At 47.6% G+C, this 19,028-nt stretch overlaps 9 protein-coding genes across 9 annotated transcripts in view; 3 read left to right on the forward strand and 6 right to left on the reverse strand.

Annotated features, from left to right (window-relative positions):
• BBBOND_0208200 (hypothetical protein) overlaps positions 1-74 on the reverse strand; it is a gene marked incomplete at both ends in the record, with an annotated part of 201 nt that extends 127 nt beyond the window's left edge. The window contains one exon of the mRNA XM_012912398.1: positions 1-74. This exon is cut by the window's left edge and continues 127 nt beyond it. Coding sequence (XP_012767852.1) covers positions 1-74 — 74 coding nt within the window.
• A 1,803-nt stretch (positions 75-1,877) lies between these two features.
• BBBOND_0208210 (hypothetical protein, conserved) lies at positions 1,878-3,917 on the reverse strand (the record flags this gene model as incomplete). Its single annotated transcript, XM_012912399.1, has 3 exons — positions 1,878-2,435; positions 2,470-3,527; positions 3,569-3,917. 3 exons carry the CDS (start codon positions 3,915-3,917, stop codon positions 1,878-1,880), a joined length of 1,965 nt encoding a protein of 654 aa, XP_012767853.1.
• A 237-nt stretch (positions 3,918-4,154) lies between these two features.
• On the forward strand, positions 4,155-4,873 carry BBBOND_0208220 (Putative RNA-binding protein; the record flags this gene model as incomplete). Its single annotated transcript, XM_012912400.1, has 3 exons — positions 4,155-4,241; positions 4,276-4,576; positions 4,617-4,873. 3 exons carry the CDS (start codon positions 4,155-4,157, stop codon positions 4,871-4,873), a joined length of 645 nt encoding a protein of 214 aa, XP_012767854.1.
• A 399-nt stretch (positions 4,874-5,272) lies between these two features.
• BBBOND_0208230 (tRNA dimethylallyltransferase, mitochondrial) lies at positions 5,273-6,715 on the reverse strand (the record flags this gene model as incomplete). The annotated part of the gene is made up of 8 exons (XM_012912401.1): positions 5,273-5,541; positions 5,625-5,667; positions 5,705-5,789; positions 5,825-5,952; positions 5,993-6,105; positions 6,146-6,257; positions 6,295-6,432; positions 6,470-6,715. 8 exons carry the CDS (start codon positions 6,713-6,715, stop codon positions 5,273-5,275), a joined length of 1,134 nt encoding a protein of 377 aa, XP_012767855.1.
• Positions 6,716-6,815: 100 nt separating this feature from the next.
• On the reverse strand, positions 6,816-8,139 carry BBBOND_0208240 (41K blood stage antigen precursor 41-3, putative; the record flags this gene model as incomplete). Its single annotated transcript, XM_012912402.1, has 5 exons — positions 6,816-7,646; positions 7,688-7,768; positions 7,808-7,870; positions 7,913-7,996; positions 8,023-8,139. 5 exons carry the CDS (start codon positions 8,137-8,139, stop codon positions 6,816-6,818), a joined length of 1,176 nt encoding a protein of 391 aa, XP_012767856.1.
• A 44-nt stretch (positions 8,140-8,183) lies between these two features.
• On the reverse strand, positions 8,184-8,388 carry BBBOND_0208250 (hypothetical protein; the record flags this gene model as incomplete). Its single annotated transcript, XM_012912403.1, has 2 exons — positions 8,184-8,290; positions 8,334-8,388. The coding sequence occupies 2 exons, from the start codon at positions 8,386-8,388 to the stop codon at positions 8,184-8,186; spliced, it is 162 nt and encodes a 53-aa protein (XP_012767857.1).
• A 56-nt stretch (positions 8,389-8,444) lies between these two features.
• On the reverse strand, positions 8,445-9,362 carry BBBOND_0208260 (hypothetical protein, conserved; the record flags this gene model as incomplete). Its single annotated transcript, XM_012912404.1, has 3 exons — positions 8,445-8,493; positions 8,529-8,592; positions 8,633-9,362. The coding sequence occupies 3 exons, from the start codon at positions 9,360-9,362 to the stop codon at positions 8,445-8,447; spliced, it is 843 nt and encodes a 280-aa protein (XP_012767858.1).
• A 319-nt stretch (positions 9,363-9,681) lies between these two features.
• Positions 9,682-10,411, forward strand: BBBOND_0208270 (ribosomal protein L29, putative; the record flags this gene model as incomplete). Its single annotated transcript, XM_012912405.1, has 2 exons — positions 9,682-10,029; positions 10,187-10,411. 2 exons carry the CDS (start codon positions 9,682-9,684, stop codon positions 10,409-10,411), a joined length of 573 nt encoding a protein of 190 aa, XP_012767859.1.
• A 71-nt stretch (positions 10,412-10,482) lies between these two features.
• Positions 10,483-18,574, forward strand: BBBOND_0208280 (hypothetical protein, conserved; the record flags this gene model as incomplete). The annotated part of the gene is made up of 4 exons (XM_012912406.1): positions 10,483-10,585; positions 10,707-10,960; positions 11,001-11,116; positions 11,158-18,574. The coding sequence occupies 4 exons, from the start codon at positions 10,483-10,485 to the stop codon at positions 18,572-18,574; spliced, it is 7,890 nt and encodes a 2,629-aa protein (XP_012767860.1).
• Between the last annotated feature and the right edge of the window lie 454 nt (positions 18,575-19,028).

Here is a 19,028-nt window from a genome sequence, read left to right on the forward strand (position 1 = left end):
CGCGCGGCGATACACAATGCTGTAATCTGTACTAGATGGGGTGGTGTTTCATAGACGGTGGTGTATCGTATCATTATAGTGTCTTGTATCGTATCATCATCATCATCATCGTGTCTTGTATCATCGCGATACGGTGGATTATGCTGTCATTGTAACACGGCGTACACCTGTTATCGCATCCCACCAAGTGGAGTGATGTCAGACACGGCGCCATTACCTGTTATCGCATCCCACCAAGTGGAGTGATGTCAGACACGGCGCCATTACCTGTTATCGCATTACATCACGTGGAGTGATGTCAGACACGGCGCCACAACGCGTTATCGCATCCCACCAAGTGGAGTGATGTCAGACACGGCGCCACAACGCGTTATCGCATCCCACCAAGTGGAGTGGATCAAGACATCGCAACGTGACATAAGGTGGGTTGACGCACTCGTGGTGTTGTTTAGTGCTACACTTGGTGTGATGTGTGACCATACACTGTGATTGTGTACTGCTTTGGTCGTGAGTGTGACTAGACACTGTGATTGTGTACTGCTTTGTTGGTGAGTGTGGTTATACACTGTTTGTGTACTGCTTTGTTGGTGAGTGTGGTTATACACTGTTTGTGTACTGCTTTGTTGGTGAGTGTGGTTATGCACTGCGATAATACACTGTTGTGGTGGGATGGTTACACTGATGTGCTGATTAGTGTGGTTATACAGTGTGATAGTGTACTGTGATTGTGTACCTTTGTGGTTAATTCCTTACGCGTGCCGAGATGACAACCTCTTCTCCTTCCGCTGACGCGTGATGTCTCCTCTAAGAAGCGCTGAGCACGCCGTGATGACAACCTCTGTCAATCCGCAGAACACCTGACGACAACAAACGCTGAACACGTGCAGATAACGAGACAAGTTTTATGCCGCACCTATAATAATAAATCAGGCCAACCAGGTAGGTGTTCTCTATGTTTAACATGTCTATTGTTTGATGCTATCGAAGCCGGTTACGCCGCGTAGACAGCGTAGTCGGTCAAAGTGCATCGCAAATTGATTGTGCACGGGTGACACGCTCCAACCACCGCACGGTGCGTGCCAATGGTTAGCACGCACAACGTGCTTAAAATCACAATGCACGACTGGTCATAGGACGCTTCTTGGCTTTTTTGCGTTTTTTTTGTGGCTCCGCTCGCGGCCACTCATGTGTGTTCAGGTGGAGCCTCGATACGGTCGCGAAGCTACTTCGTAGTGAACATACGGGTATATCCTGCAAACTATGGGGAAAGTCTCCGTGCTGCCAATGCCGAAAGGGCACAAGGGAAATCCATAGCGGTTGCGGCGTCCGTCTTTTCGCATGACGAATGCTGCTGCCTTTTTCGCCGTTTGGTTTCGCCAAGCATCCGAAAGTCAATGTAGCTGGCGCTTTGCGCTCACCCAATGGAGCTTATCTGCGCACCGTATCATCAAGCACACCCAGGAGCCGGACGCGAAAAGTGCGGTGGACGCCGATTCAATTGCGATATAAAAGGATGAAAACACGCGCAGCGCGCAACAGGCGTTAGCTCGGCACTCTCTGTGGACACACGTGATTATCATACATCCAGGGGGGAAGGTCTGAGGAACCAGCGGGGGCTGAAAAGCCGGCCGTAGCACATACGGAAAACGCCCAACAGAAAACAGCTACGCATGAAAGTGGCGTTATGGTCAGGGCTACGCCTAAAGTCAAATTGCCGAGGCTCTTGTAACTCAATTCAGACTACTCAATGCCTGTTGCACTCAACACAACAATTCATCTAATGTAATATCGCACATTAAACACACTCGTTTCACTAATTCATACGCCCTCGGCGCATGGAGCTGCTACGCTGCATTGTTTGCGTGCTTGCCTTGCGGTTAGGCGCCGGCCTGCGTTTCCGATTCCGCCGCATATCGCATTGAGCGCAACACGTGTGCCGTGCCTTCTTCCAACAGCACCCGATATGGTGACACTAACGGGAGCTTCACCTTACATTTGTTCTTGCGCAGGCATTTCGTGAAGCGTTGCAAGGCATGTTCCAGATAAGCATTGGGAGCGACCTTCCCAAGTCGAAGAGCGAGCATGATACGGTAGCGCCCATCTTCTCTAATGTTGACCAGATGCTTCACCGCCTCCAGAGCCAAGAGATCGTGAATTGCCTGAACGCGCTCGACGGATAAAGCCGATTTCTGCGAATCCACACACAATAAGACGGCCAACGTTTCCAATGCACAACTCAGCAGCTCCGGTTCCTGTGACGAGCAGCCGCACGTTTCTACAATATCCATCCAATGCTGCACAACGGCCATCTCGCTGGCAGTCAACTTGATGCTATCCACATAGTGGTACAGTTCGGAATGAACATTGTCGTCATCCACAGCAAAACAAAACTCGCTGTCAGAGACTGGTCGCCCTTCCGCACGTACGGCGTTAACCTGCACGTATATGCTCGAGCTCCGCACAACTCACCTTGAAACGTATGGCGGCGTTGACAGCACAGAGGCTCTTCATTGCGGCATCGATTAACACGTGCTTGGCTGTGTTGATGTAGGGACACGTTTTTATGCACTTGTGTGGCGCCTCATCAGTGTTGCCTTCACTGGCGAATGCCACCTGCGTGAGATCCATCGTCTTGTACGCTGTTTCTAACTCCCTCCAGTAAACCTTCGAGCGCGCCAATATGGCTGCCATCTTCTCCATCGTCGAGCCGATAATGGGTAGGACGTTTTCCGCTGCCATGCTTTCACGCACAAAGGCGGCGTTGTCAACAACGCGACAGCTGACCCTCGCGAGATTATTGACTGCACTAACAGCACAGCACAACGCATGCAGTGCTTTAACGTAATCTCCTTGGATGTCTTCGGGAGCCGAAGGCACCATCGCGTCGAAGTCGACGTCATCCGTGATGCTGTCTAGGCGTTTGAGATGGAAACCATCTGGGAAATGGGCGAGTTGCCTTAATAATGCCAGCGTCGTATCGCGTGATATTTCTTCACCGCATTCCATTGACGCTGCGTTAGACTCATGGTTTGGTTGAGACTGAAAGTTCCTATGGTCCAAGTTGGCAAATGTTGCGCATTTTGCGTAGAGGTCAAGGTTTCGCCAATTTTTTATGGTCAGGTACGCTATGGAAAGATAGAGATCTCGGTTATGGTAGTTGAAGAATCTAAAACATTTTGCCAAGAGCCCTAAAGTTGCCTGTGGCCATTTCGACGCGTCCTCGCCCTCATTGGCGTGGTCACTCGGACCATCTGCCTGTATGTCACCGCTCACCATTTCCATTAGGCGTCCAGCGACAAGATCCCCCGCGGAATTCACCAGATCGACAGAGTAGACATTTGCCCGTGCGTAACATTGCATCAGTTGTGCGATTTCGTGCAGCGTCAGCTTGTCCATTTCGTCAACGAACTCTCTGGCTGTAATCCGCAGCAGGTCGGCATCGAAATATTTTACGGTTGCTAGGCTCACCAAGCACCGCAGAAGGTCACCAATGTTAATGACATCCCTGACCTTCCTGATTTTCTCACCTGCATATCGCCTTGGTGCATGTGTGGTCTGGCGAACGTACCTATCTGCCACCAAAAAGTGCGATCTCCGAGGCGCATTGTGGACGCCATCACACAGGTACGGCACAACTCATCGTTGGAATAATATGTGGGATCGCCGAATAAATTCGAATAAGGGTGCGGCGGAAGTAGCCTGTGGAAGGGGCCCTTCTTGGAGTTTCTCCTAGCGCTGACCGCCTTTTTGATTGCGATGAGGCGCCTTTTGTTCCTATGCAATTCAAATGGCTCCGCTACATATAGTGGTCGGTTCTGTAGACCCAGCAGGGCATTCCTTACGGTGTTATAGGCTGTTCGGCACTGCGTGAATCTTGTCTTGCGTAGGATATGGAAGGGTGTGCCGACGTCGGCCATTTTTTGGCCCACAACAATATATGCGCGATGCGCCTACGTTATAATGTTAATGTCACGCTACATCCGGTAGAATGTGTTGTAGTGTGTGTTGGAATCTTCTTTGCGCCGCCCATTGCGCGGCACAGGGTCCGACTGAATAGTATGCGTAAATTTCTCTTTATATGATCCTATCACGTACAGCTTCGCATCAATTGTTATTTGTACGATGGAGGTTGAGACTTTCGGAAGGTCCGGAAGATGCTGGTTTCGTTACATATCTGCGTTTTGCTGACGTTGCTCCTGCGTTCACCATGCGTTAGTTTTATTCTAAAGAGAGGTTCGCAAGTTAGTTAAATACGTCGTTTCATACATAAGCAAGCGTCAGGTTGTTGATGCGCCTCGCCGACGTCTCGAACTGGGTGTCCAGTTTCGCACGAAGATAGGCAAACGGCCGCACGGAACTAGCTCTCTGCGAGACGTTCGCCGTAGTCACTTCCAGGAGCTGACTAATGAGCGCTGCAAGCTTTCGAAGGGCGACAACAAGGTCATTCATGATGCGAAGATGCTTTTCGTGAGCAACGTTGACCCGGAGATAACGCAAGAAGCACTGGACTACTTGATACATTACATCCATGGCCCCTTAACGAGCTCTACTAGGCTTGTTAAAGATCGTTATACACGTAAGTTCGCAGTGCAAAGTTACGCCTAATTTTTGGTCAGAACGCCACAGGGGTTACGGGTTTATAAGGTTCTCGACACCTGAGATCGCAACGAGAACCTTGCTGTCGCTGAATGGAGCTCGGCTGGGTAACCGCCAGATAACGCTCTCGGAAGTCATATCGTCTTTGTACCAGCGCAAGAAAATGCCTTCCATTCTCCAGGCTGCAAAGCGCATTATACGGAAAGTTCACAGCCGGCCGAACAAAACGCAGGAAGTGGACAAATACGATGTGGCATTTTTACCAATCGAGCGATAGGTGTTTTACTGTGCTTTTCCTTGTGACGTTTCGTCTACTTTCGACGAGTCGGATGTTAGCTTTGCGCATTTGTTGTTGTACCTTACAATAGCGTTATCCATTAGTCAAAGATAACATTCAATCTGATTTATTGTTCGACAACCCAGAATTATATATTCAATATTATCGCATATTCACCATACACGTGCCAAACAGAGAGAGCCATGCACTCCAAATCGACGCCGGCTGATTAAAGCTAGGAAGTGCGTGCCTGCTTGCACAGTTCCATGTTAAAAATTCTACAAAAGTTCAGCTGTCTATTTTACCGTAATGTGGTTTACCGAGGTGGTTTGGCTACCCGCCATTCCACTATTGCGTTGACCATTGTTGCGATAATTGCTTCATTCCAATGCGAAAGATCTAGAGAACAAATGTTGTCTGCGATGAATTCCACATACCTGTAGTATCAAGAAGTATGGTATTCAGACCAGAGTCAGCTTTGAAACGGTTCTTAATCCAAGTCATTTGGCGACGGGCATATTGCCACGTTGCCGTTTCGAGTGCATCGGCACAGCGCTGGATAGTAGCATCGTCCAACTCAGCGCCGTTGTCCTCCGTTTGCTTGAGAATGGGAATGATTTCCTTGTATGCTGCATGGTTTAAGAGTTGTCTGAAATATTTCAACGCACCTATGCTCTGGCAGATGCCCCTACGAAAATCCATGCCCTCTTCGCCTTCTAAAATTATTAATGCGACAGGTAGGGTTCCTAACCCATGATGCTCATGAGATTTTTGCACTCATCTATAATCCCATCCTGAAGACTCGATAACGAAGAGTAATGATCACTAAACCTGAAGCATCTTGCGCGCCCTTTCTTTTATCCTTTTCTTGTGTTCAGTTGGATCACAGATCATCGCGAAAATAAGTGCGTCATACCTGCAATTGCTGTTTCGCACCTTCAACACGCTAACTTTGGGCCAGATTTCTGTTTAACCTCGAGACGCCTCTTGATAAGTTCGCTATGTTTGATGCCGTAGAGGTTTATTACCTCGAGGCTCCTGATTACTCTCTTGCGATCATTTTGGTGAAGCACTGCAGCCTGCGGGTCGATTTATACGTTGCCGTCGTCTAGAACTAACTCTTTGCGGGTCCAATGCAGTAAGTTGGTCATACAACTCGGCATTGTCGTACTCTAGAGGGTGTTTAGTGGCGGCGTGCACGGGAATACCTTGATACGGATCGTTGTTACACTCTGCGAAGTTGAATGCACATCCCTTCTTTTTCTAACGAACCTGCTTCTTTGCCCTCCAAGTCTATGACTGACGGCCATAAAAGAGCCTCGATATAGAGATTTGTCCCGCCAACCAGTATTGGCAGAATGCCATTATCGTGCATCTGTTCTATCTGCAAACTTTTATTGTATCCGCTACATTCATCCGACCAGCTGTGACGCTGTTGCTACATATTTGGCTGCGTTGTAGTCCGTGGTGGGTGGAACGTATCCGAAAAGGTGATGTTTCACCCTTTCCATCTGTTGCTGCGTCGGCTTTGCCGTACCGACATCAAAACCGTCGTATACCTGCGACATGTATTTGCAGGCTGACATTCCAACTCACTTGCATGGAATCTGCATTTACAACTTCAGCTTTTATGTTGTTTTCTTTAAGCACTCTGGCGACCTCTATGGATGCATCTGTTTTCCCTGTTGCTGTCGGTCCCAAAATGACGACAATCGTCTTTCGAGCCCTGGTAACAGGGTCACTGACGTTGCATGAGTCCATAGTTTTGTCTATTTGTGCGTGGAGTAGAGCATTAGGAGCATTGTGCAGCTGTGTTTGTCTAAACCCGTGCACAGCGCACATGTGGCAAAGCCACAAATATTGCGCTATAACTATGCGCAGAGTACCCTTAACCATACACCATACTCTTTAACTCAACTAATGATTAGCTTGCGATATGTGTTCACTTATGGCGATGCTTTCGGATTGCTTGGGTGGTGGTCGCATCTATGATTCCACCATACTGCGATATAATGTTTGATGTGGCAACCCTGAGTTCGTCGCGAATCATTTCATGTTGCGCCTTGACTAGTTTGAGATACATTGTGAGTACCGTGTTCCTTTCATTCCTCTCCGCTGCGTCGCGTTTTTTTTCCATGTTCATTACGTAATCTTCCACCGTCGGATAGGGTTCTTCCGATTGCCCAATTTTGACGTTGAGCTGTTTCGTATTTGGCAAGGGATATGCGTATGTTTGTATGAACGCCGGTGCCTGTTTTGGTTGCCGCTGTGCTCGCGGCGTCGACGGTGTATGCGCTTGAGCCTGGTATAGCTGCAGATTGAGATCCACGTTGTCACATATAAGCCAACCAACCTCTAACTGCGCTATGTATGGCTTTAATTGCAACTTGAGGGCTCTTTCCAGTTCTAATAGCATGTTGCTCCTAACTGCTGGTAACCTACCTATGAGTGTCACATTCGTAAGTTGTTCCAATTCATCGGATTGCTGGTTAAAAACCTGTACCTCTTCGTAGCTCCTGCTCTGTTCAATTTGTTCCATTTTAGTTTTGATGGCGGGATCGGGGACATCGACTTCGCCCATCATGACCCTGACCGAGCTTGGTACCACTTGTTCGCCAATCTCTATGAATGAGGGAGCTTTAGGTAGCCTGAGACTCTCATTTAAGTTAAACGACACGAATTCGTACATGTGCGATTTGAGATGCGACTCCTTCTTGGTGTCTACAGTGCGAACAATAGTCTTCAGTCGTTCATCATTGAATAAATCCAGCTGCTGCATTGCTGTGTTAACTTAACGCTCGCAGGAAGTCGTACCTGGGTAATTATTTGCCGAATTTTGTCGCGAGAGTCCACCAAAGTTTCATTGAATTTATCTTCTAGCTTCGCCATCATCCCCTGATGTAGCATATATACTACCCTGTTAAGCCTACACACCTCTTCCATTTGTACTCTACGTGCCTCCAACTTGTCGATTTCATGAGATACTTGGGGAAGTGGCTGCATATACGTTTGTGTCGGAGTTTATGTATAGGAACGTACGTTCTCCGGAGGCGAGAGTTTTATTTCAATCGACGGTATAGACTTCGAATCTTCGACGAAATCCGTGTCCCACTCCGCAAATACCTGTTACGTATGGTTCGCCCGTGAACATTCGACTTACACATTTGCTGAAAGAGACTAGGTAGGCGTACGCCGCTAATATATGCACACACAGATGTGTATTCATTTGATTCAAGTAACATTTGCCTCGTTTTGTATGATTTCATTAACTAATAGTGAAATTTAAAACGGAATGTCGTTGATGTCGTTTTTACACCTCAGCATGGTAGGGCTGCATCCAGCTTGGTTTGTGGATGAATTGGGCGTCCATGTACATATGTGCAATTGATTTCGCGATATAATCTTCCTTCACCGTGTCTATACACGTTGATTGTTGAATCACGGTACTTCAGTCACATACCTGTCTTCAGTGTCGTCCAGATGCTCTGCGGGATATCGTGTACATGCCATCCCATGTCGTTCAATAGCTGTCTCTTGCTGCGTGTATGTGTGCACGCGATGTAGATTCGACTCACAATTTAATGGGATGAGCTCCTTCCATATTTAAGCATTTCAGATCACTGCGGAAGATGTGTATGTTTCGTGGTGGCCATACCTTTCAGTTGACAATTCTATCACCATATGCGTGCCACTTAATACGATCGGTAAGTACACGTGCCCTGTAATGTGCCCTTGGATGTTGAGGACCTAGCAACATACCTGCGATGGCTGCGTAGTGTTCAACGTTGAGAGCGTTCAGTGTGTGTCGCAGATCCTCTATTTCCTTTGAATCTGTATCACAAGGCACTTTCAATCTTATATACTGTCGAACTTCATTTAGGAATTGCATGTACGAGCGTTGACCACATGATAGCTGGCGCATAACATAAGAGTGGTGCGATGAAATGCAATGATACAAGTCGACAAGCGCCAGCTGTTCCGTCGCACTTGTGGCAGTTGTAGCTGTTCCCATAATATCCCCAATCTTTTTTACGGCGCTTTCAGTGAGAGATTCTGCGCACGCCAATAGTACCAGGCATACCGTTTGCAGTGCCAAAACATGATCTTCGTCGCAACATTTTAGCATCATTTGAGTTATGACATCCACTTGGGCGGACTCCAAGGTCATGCCACAGTCAAGAATGTCCGTGATGGTTCTGTGAATGATGGCAAGATTGAGCTCATCAGGCCTTTTGAGCAGACTGTCGATCTTAATTCTACGAATGCGCCCATTAAATAGACTGCATTTTTCACCACCCTCTGCACATGTATCGTCTTGTCTGGATGGATAGCCTGCATAAGTGCGCTTCGATTTCTCAATGATTCCTGTGTCTACATGCTGCTCAGCTCTGCCTCGTGACACATCAGACGCAATATGACCTATTGCACTTCTAGTAGCACAAACGGGAGACAATGGGGACACATTCTGCGTTCGCATGTGTATGTTCATGTTTAATGATGGCTTGTGTGCTGCTGGCTCTGGCGGACATACCTGACTGTTATACGGTATGCATAGCGGTATCGTCAACCTTCCGTGCAACGGGATTGCTCCACACGTATGTAGTATGGATCTGAACCGCCATAAGGGTGTCAGGCTAGTGTTAAGCATTTGTAACAACTGCCGCCTTGCAAGGGCGACTTTGTCAGGCTGAAGAATCTCATTGACGGTTAATTGTGCAGTGTAACTTAATCATAATTCCGATGACACTTCATGGACTTCGCTTTCCGCATTACGTGTCGTCATTTGGCTTTGCATCGCGCTGTTAAGGATGCGTGCGACAGCGTGTTGCGAAGGTGTTTTGGTTTTGTTTTTGCTGTTCAAGCTCGCTGCATATCGTAATATTTGTACCGCATATACTACGTGTATGCGACGCTGTCCGCATAGTCTAGCATCGCATCGTATTCCGTCGTCGACCGCCGCCAATAGCTGCTTCTCCTTCGGTGGGCGCTCCGCAGACACACATCGCAAATATTGCAATTTCTGGTCATCGTTAGGCAGCAGAACGTCCATTGAAACGGTGATTCATACTGGCGATTGCGAGGATTACGACGTGAATTGCGTGCAGTACCGTAAAGCGCGTTTTTGGCGCGAGCTGAGTACTCCAGAAATTGAAGAGGTTGGTGCAAATACTTATAATTCAAGTTTACCATTCTGCGTAGCGTCAGTTGTACGTGCTGTGTCCGTGATTTGTATGAGTGTGTGACGGAAGCGAATTCGTCGTAGCAGTACCGTGCTAGTTTTGCGCTTCGTTACGTGATTTCACGCGATTTCAGGAGATTCGCAAGGTGCGTAAGGTGTTAGCTAAAATAAACCTGTACCGTAAAACAAAGAATCCAGCTCTTCGTGCGAGTTCATTGGGTAATACCCGCCGTACGCTGGCTCAGCTACTGTTCATTCGTCACGAACGCCATTTGGCATCGCTACGTGAGGCTCAAGGACTGAAAAAGCACGTGGCCGTGTCCGGTAGCAGCGACGAAACTAGTAATGGACACGGGTAATGTAGTTTCTACCTTCTAAACTTGTTGCCTTTGGCGTCTGGTCAGCGCTGTTTGGCTTCCATTCCATCGCAATGACTAATCGCGGAAAGTTTAAATTTGAGTCCGCCTCTAAGAGGTCGCGCTCACTGGTAGCGACTGATTTCAGCGATATAAGGACCGTCGTCCGCAATGACGGTGAGTGTTGACAATCTTTGCACATTAGTCGCGCTCATATGCTTTTCATTGACACCTACGCCATGTGTTATGTTCGTGTGTTACGGAAGATCCTAAGCGGGCGTTCAAATTTCATTTACAGGCCCTCTCGAAAAGCGTCGTTTCTTTCTTCATCATCTGCGCAACACATTACGGTCTAAGGATCTGCTAACACACAAGCAGACGTTAAAGGACATATTGAACAAGTCCGGAGTGTGGTCGGATGGCCCACCTTCTTCAACTTTACCTTTCCCTGAATGGAGCGCTTACGTGGTTGAAAGCTTGCTGCGTTGTGCGCAGTCCGCCAACAGCATCGAGCTGACTACCTTATGCAGACTACTGGCGATATTCTTCAAGGTAAGATGCGTTAGAAGCGGTTATGTCATTCGCTGTGCAGGATTATGGAGATCAGGATTGTCTTAAAGTTCCGTTCGTTGGTCTTCTGGAGGTTCTGGAGGCCAACAAGGATAGCAATGCGGAGGCGATATTTTCCTTTATCTCGACACATTTCAGGTATTTAATGATCTACGAAAATGCGCAATTGCTTGTTTCAGGTCCAACAGTCGTTGCGTGAGCCAGGATCTCGGCGATCTGCTGACTGATTTCCAGCCGTGGTTAGGGCATAGTTACCAACTGATTCGGCGCCTGTCTATGGAATCACTGAGTTTGCTCCTTAGAAGAGTGCCAGATACCAAATTGCGGGATGTGCTCTGCCGTCTACTGTGCATGTATGTTTCATGCTTACAAGTTCCATCGTGTTTTAGGGATGGTTCCGAGCACCTTTTCTTCGGTATAATAAAAAATGTGAATGGGACGTTTACGACTAAACTCCATCCACTGCTGAAGTTTGTGATTTCAAGCCTTATATCGGATACCTTCGAACCTCTATGCGATGGTGATGTTGTGGATGCACGCCGCAGCATTTCGTCCTCCATGAGACGGGCTATACTATTGATGTCTCGCCACTGCAGGGGCGCCAAGCTGAGTTTCGATTGGCTGGACAATTTGTATGACGAAATAGTTTGTAAGTACAATGATGCTGCGTTGTCCCCATCCGCAGCCTCTGCTTACAGCATTGGCGCCGAGCTGTGCGTCGAGCTGCTGACGGTATTCCGTGACGATCGCCGCATAAAGATAAAGGATATAGCTCTAGTGCGTTCGGGTGCGTGCTTTGATTCGTTTTTGTCGGATTACGTGGTCCCCCTGTTGTCCTTCGCGAAGGAAATGGGAACGCCGGGTGCTGTTTTGTTCGAAGAACTATCTCAACTTCTAGCGCGGGTTGTGCGAACTCCCGGCGAATCCGCTAATGTGTTGCATGATAGGTTCGGGGAGATTATCGACTACGTTTTTTATTTCATGAGCAAGGGCGGCAACATCAACCCGCTCATGGTCTTGTTTGAATGGCGTTTGAAGTGTGACAACCTGGAGCAGATAGCCCACTTTTTACTCTTGATATCGCAACTATTTGATTGTCGTGAAGTGTTTCACCCGATACTTGTGAATCCTGCTGTTATTGCTAGGATTTGGGAATGTATCGAGGCTAGCATGGAAAACATAGCACGACTGAGGCAAGAACGTGCTGCCAATACCGACCCGGTTTTGGTTTCTGACTGGGCAGCGCGCTTAGAAATGGCAATGTCCGTGATTTTTGGTTGTGTGAAGGGACTTCGTAGCATCCTTGCCCTGAGATGTAGAATGACGTCGCTGCCCCTTGAAGTTAATTGCAATCTTCTTGAGTCAATTCTTCGTGAATGCACGGTTTCGCTCAAAGCTGGAGAAAGCCCAGATCTGGTATCCGACGTATTCCTACAATGCTGTCTTCTGTTAGAAGAGCCAAAGTGCACCGTTTGGGTCGAGTTGTTGGTTGGAGTCGCCAACGAAAACCCAGTCTTGCTCTCTAATCCACGCATCCTCGACGAATTTTGCAATCGTTTCACGGCGTCAATGGAAGCAACGGTCGTCGGTGTTCTGGCGTTGTTTCCCAATGAAAGAGTAGATTTTCGTCAGTCTGCGTTGAGGTTGTTCGCGCTATATATGAGTTCCAAGAACGCAAACACAGTTGCTTTGGATACCTTATTGGAGATGGAGCGTCTGGAATCGTCCATGGAGAACGAAAGACGGAAGTCATTGCTAATGGCAAAGAGTGTCGATGAGTTGGAGTTACGTGACGAATGGAGCTCGGAGAACGAGATGTTAGTGGAGATGGTTTTTAAGGTTTTATTGAGCCAGTACTACGTAAAATTCGCTCCGAACTGGGAGGCGTCATCCGAGAGTCACGATAAGTTGCTGGTGAGGCTAAAATCTGCCTTTTCGGCTAAGAGGAGGTCGACTCTTGATGGACTGCTAAAGAAACTGTGGACCACGTGTTTCGAAGTCGTAAATGCGTGCGAATGTGAAGCTACCGAGGCAAAAACTACGTTGCCTGAGTTTGTGGTCCCCTTTGTGGTGAAGGGGCCTTTCGAGTCAACTGACCCCGTAACCAGGCAGCGTGAAGTTTTGAGTGTTATGACGAGCATTATATCGCATACGAGTAATAAAGAGTCATACATCCGGAGCTTGTGTTCTTATACAGTTTCCCATATGCTTGACGACTCCAAGGAAATCTATCGCAAGAATTCGCTGGCAACGGTTTCCTCGTTGTTGCAGAAATACAAGGTGAAAGATGGCGCCGCTGAGTTAGTCGGTCTCTGCCTAAGGGACGGCATTCGTTCGTCAGATAACGCCGTCAGGGAGTACTGCTTATCGATAGTCGCCACTAGCTACCCTGGTCTAAACACAAAGCGGCTACAGGAGGTATCGTGCGGTAATGTGGGTAAATCCCTTGACTTTGAGCACTCCTCACCTGCATCGTACGTTGCCGATTCCAATATGCAAACTCTTGCTGTCGGCATTGAAATACGGCTCATTTGTCCTCGCATTCCTCAGACTTCAAAGCAGATGCACGGCAACTATACCTTTGATTATCTGTCACGTTTCGATGCGCGGTATTTGAATTTGTTGATTGCCGAATTGCTACCAGGGCCATTGAAGAGTTTGTTCTTGACGGAATCTGACATGGCTGAGCCTTTCTACGCTTGGATGGTCGACTTGATGTGTTTTAATGCCGAGCTGCGTAACCAGTTGCCGCTACAGAAGGCCATAAGGACACTTTCAGTACTTTTCATGCGTCTAAAGAAGAATTTAACCGCACAAAGTGTAAACGTGTTTGAATGCTGCGCCCGGATTCTTGCATCCTGCGCCGGGGTGAGACCGGCAGATGGGATCCCAGAACCCTTGGACATTGTTGGTTCGAAAGTCGACGCATTGATAGGGATAACAATTGAGCTGATGATAGATCTTATCGATACGTTTGACGAATTAATTCCCAGATTTGTGTCTATTTTATCCCAACATAGAGGCTTTATAGATGTGCTTTTGGGTAGACACAAAGAGGTCCTCTCCCTTGTTGTATGCTTGACGAATCACGTTGAACATCTGGCATTGATATGTTCATCGCTCATCGGGCCCGTTCTATTCCGTATATTCAGACTTCCTCCCACATCACAGCTCTTGGAACTGATGGATAATTTATACTGCAAATACGCGCCGTCATTGGTTAGCAGTTCGTCCCCTGGTGATACAGTGCTGGATTTGCTGATTGCCGAGGCTGGAGCCGTGTTGGTATGTATTAAAGACTACAAACCCATGGGCACTCACATCATGAAAGCGATACTGCTGCTTCCCGTGAATGACGATCAGCGCCGCGCATGCTTGTCGATTTTGTTGTCCAACTTGCCAAATGTGAGGAAGTACACTGCACATAAAACCGCAAAGGAGGCTTCAATGAACGATCAAATTCAGGATTTACGCCGTTTGCTGGATTGTTTGAAGTTGTGCGTTTCTCTGTTAAGCGGCGATGATGAGCCCACCATTAACGCAATATGGGATTTTGCGAACGACTGCCTATTTCACATAAACGATTTGTATTGCAGGCGTTTATGCTGCGAGGTTTTGTCATCCTTACCAGTGGAGGATATAAGTCTGGAGTCTGTTTGTGCTCATTTGCATAGCATGAACTACTCAAACAACAACAGCATAGATGCGAAGATCGATTTCGACTCCAACTGCGACCATTTAACTTCACTAGCGATGGAGTTCGAAGAACAAACGCCCTCTCCCAAGGTGGTGCTAAGCGCGTTGTCACACGCTCTATTCGTGCTGCTTATTGGACACAAGGAGCCGGGTTTGCGTCGTTCTGTGTTGACATTCACGTCGTGCGTGATTGGCATTATACATAGATCGATGCGTAATGGTAATGCAGCAGATCCAGTCGATGAGCTGCCAAATCAGGCAAACTGTGATTATATCGACACAAGCAGCTTGCCATACAGCGCCCTCCTGTTGAAAGCCATATTCCCTTTTGTAAGACGGTGTCTAGGGGGTGCGCATTTAAGAGAATCATTGTTTTACGTGTCTATTGAAGTTTTGGAGCAGTTCGGTGGGCGATTCTGCGAAGATGTAGGCGCAAGAGGTTTGCTTACAGATTCTCTTCACAGTGATTTGTGCAATGTTGAGGTCGTCGAATGTCTGAGCAAATTACGAAACGTGCACAAGTACACGCGTAATGAGGGGCTGAAACAACTTTCTGATCTGCTTTCGCGTGATGTGGTTTTCTCGCCGGATACTACTTACCGATTCCTGGTTCCAATGTGCATTCAGTTCTTAACGCAAAGCCAATCACCAGGATATGGTTTGTTCTGCGAGAATGCTCGTAAATGTTTGATTTCGTGCGGAGGAAAGCTGTCGGGGAGTACGTTGTTAAAATTCTTACGACAGCTCATTGAGGTGTACGATCGCCATCAGGTAACGCCCACTCTCCATGTTTTTTCTGGTGTTCTGCAAGCTTTACCAGTAACCGGTGATGGCAGCGAATCCGGGTTTTTGTGTGGCCAAGACTCTGACAACGACGACTCACAATGGATGGTTCACAAGTTCCGTGGCATGTTGGCACGCTCGCAGCCAGACGGCGATGATATACCCTGCGTGGAGGCGTATGAGGCGTTAGGTTCGTTGCTGTGCCACCACAGCAAACGTGACCGTGACAGGGAGGTAATTAAGTATTGCCGAATAATTTGCAAGTCCTTATGTTCTAGGGGTCGTGATCCGAGGCGTTACGGCCGTCAGGCTCTTAAGAAGTTCCTGCACTGCATGGGATTTTGTTATTTTCCCACCGTGTTGAAGGAGTTATCGTCAAATCTTACCCGTGGATTTCAACTGTACGTTTTGATTTTCACGACCCACTCCCTCCTGTCGTCCTTTGCTATTTCTGACTCGTCGCTGAAGATTAGAAGCGGTGATGATTTGGATTTAATATTTCGTATGATTACAACTGAGATGCTCGTTAAGCATGAGAAACAAGACACTGCGTCTAAAATTGATGAGGAACGGCAATCTAAGTCGTCAAGTCTTCTTGAGTTGCTGAGTGAGTTCGGCGACATCGGTGTTTGCCTTGACATATGTCGTTACCTCTGGTCTCTTCTGAAAGGTTCCTGTAACATGCCTCCCGATTCTAGCTTCGAATACTCCAACACGTTTCTGAGAAATGTGGATAATTTGATGTCGTGCTGCGTTCGTGGCTTTACTGCCAACAAGCATGTGGACCTCTATTGCCTGGCGAGCGTGCTCTTTTATGGTTTTTTGCCATCGGTCAAAGGGGTACCGGCGCTCATAAAGAAAGAACTGCCGTCGCACATATCATCGGAATACACGCGCGTAATATGCAACGTCGGCAACTATTTCAAATCTTTCTCCGACACCGAAGCGCCCCCTGTCACGTCCAGCAAGCAACCCGAATCCACGGCCATATCAAATACCAAAAAGGAAGAGTACTACACCCTTTATCCCGGTGCATCCACTGGACGTTCTCTGGCTAAAGCTAAGAAGATGGGCTTTGATGATCATATACTGTCTCCACTTTTTGTCAATGCTGCCTTACGGCTGTACGGCAGGGTGTTGTCGACCCCCGAGAATGTGTTTTTCTCAAGCGAAAATACCAAAGGGGACTGTCAATTAGAGCCAATAGTTTCTCCCGATTGCGTTACCTCAGCCTCCAATATTGCAGGCACCACGACAGCTTTTGTGATCCTTATATGTTTTTTGTGCGACGATGTGACTCTCCAGAGGTCTTCGGTGTCGTGTCTGTTTCACTTATGCAGTGATTCTGGCAGATTTATGGATATGTGCGGGTCGGTTCTGGCAGATAGCTTGGTGAAACGCCTGGGCACGTTGCACTTTGTTGGTTCGGAGGACATGGTAAAAGACTACTTGCGTTTAGTGGGTAACTTTTTACAATCCCGATCACACAATATCCTCTTTAACGCTTGGAAAAAATCGGGGAGGTCTAACGAGCTCGTTGCAGGGCTTTTGCTTCAAATAGAGGCAAATCTGGACCGGCCTGGGTTACAAAGTGCTCTTTTGAAGCTGTTCAATCGTCTGGTAGTGATGGAGGTGTCAATTTCGCGTGCACAGAAGACTTTGTATGAGGTATTTCAGGAAGTGTTCATCAGGATGTTAAAGGGCGCTTTAACTCCTTCCGCAATGCGGCTTTCGTCTCGCGCAGTAGCCCAGTTTCTTACCATTGTGCCAATGGAAGAGTCTAATCGGTCCAAAAGGTTCGGCTTACTTCTGAAGCATGTTACATCTTCCATCTCGTTGGTCCGTTTAACGGTGTTGCAATGCCTGCACCAGCTGTTGAAGAACCTAACGAAAAAGGGGAGTTGGAAACGTTACAGTGAGCTGGTCGGCGTGGGTGTCGCAATGCAGCTTTTGAGCGAGTCCGACCTGCAATGCAAGCGTGTCATGGCCAACATAATATCGCTAATTTGGCGTGAAAGCCCTGTTGACCAAAAGCGAGGTTTGTTGGAGTGTCTCGCTTATTTCTTGGGTAATTCCTCTGGATGTAAGGATGCGGCGTACGCTTACTTCCTGTTTCACTGTTTGTCGAATGAAACCAGCATTTCTTGGATACGCAAAAGTCGAGTTTTGGATTTGTCGAGTGGCTTCCTTGGGTTGTTGGAGGACTTGAGTTGCGTCAAACCCAGTGGCCCCGAATGGCAGGCGCCGTATTATTGGCTGCGGATACTGTGCCACATTTTAAGCAGCTGCCAAAACTTTGATTTTTTGTTTGCAGTGAAGTGCAATCCGCCCGCAGATGACCCCACCTCGATTGTTATGAACAAGGTTTGGGTCTACACGATCAAGTTTGGCGTTAGATCCAGTCATCCATGGATTCGAGCTGCATCACTTCGAGTATTGACGCTTGTATTGAATAACCGCGCTGCGTACGACAGCATCCAAGGAGACCCAGAATGCAACATTTATGGCATAGCACGGCCCTGCCTGAAATTGCTTTCCATAGAGACCGGTATGGTAGAACGACATGAAAAGGTGGCAACAGCGTTAGAATCATGCCTGCAAGGTATCGTCCATCAGACGCTTTCGCGTGCTTCTAAGACCGATTCGAGTATCGCCCGAGTGGTATCTAAGGTTTGCTATAATTTGCGCCTGTGTCTGGGCAAGTCTCGCCACTGCTGCCGACGCATCGATATTTTGATGTCGCTGCTTCGTGAGTACACAAGTAGCACGCGCGCGTTTGAAAGTTTTCTTAGGGCAACGTTGTTGCGTGTTATGATTGCATTGACCCGCGCTACAAAATGTGATGTCTACATTTCTCGATCAGAAGGTGAAGAGAGTGTGTCAGACGAAGGAACAGCGGTTAAGCGCAGATCAATGGCTTCGGGAATCGCAAGAGAGATTTTGTCGACCATAGAGTCTCATTTCCGTTCGGTGAACGACAGCGGCGAATATTTGAAGCTTCTAAGTTTTGCTCAAGACTTCGTTTCGCGGCGGCGTATTTTAAGGATGTCTAAAACTTCGTCAAGCCATGCCGGCGGTGGTCGGCGTGTGTCTAAGAAACGTAAGAGACATCAATGAAATCATGTCCGTGTTGCACCGTGTGAACGGCTATATAAATTGCGTCTGAAAAATGCGAAAGTTAAGCGCGTAATAACAGATTTAATGTAGTTTCAACGTTATTATAGCGCCGATATAGAAACATTAGTTAACCTCGGTTGACGATTTCCCACTCTAATGCCCACCTAAAAATGGATTGTGGCTGCCAAGACGTCTACGTGCTTAGCTTCGCGCTGTGTATACCCCGATGCTTCGATTCCCTCTTTGCAATGCCTTTTAGACTGCATAAAAGCGACACATGATTCCCTTTTTAACTATCACGGTGCAGTTCCCAGCTCCGCCCAAGGGGTTTATGCCCTGTGCAGCACGGTAAATATAAACGGCTGCATTGATGGGCTTCACGGATTCAAGTTAATGCGAACATAACAGTTATTATATATGCGTTGTAATGGCTAATACTATAATTGATGTACTG

This window comes from Babesia bigemina, assembly GCF_000981445.1.
Source record: "Babesia bigemina genome assembly Bbig001, chromosome : II".
Lineage (NCBI taxonomy): Eukaryota > Apicomplexa > Aconoidasida > Piroplasmida > Babesiidae > Babesia > Babesia bigemina.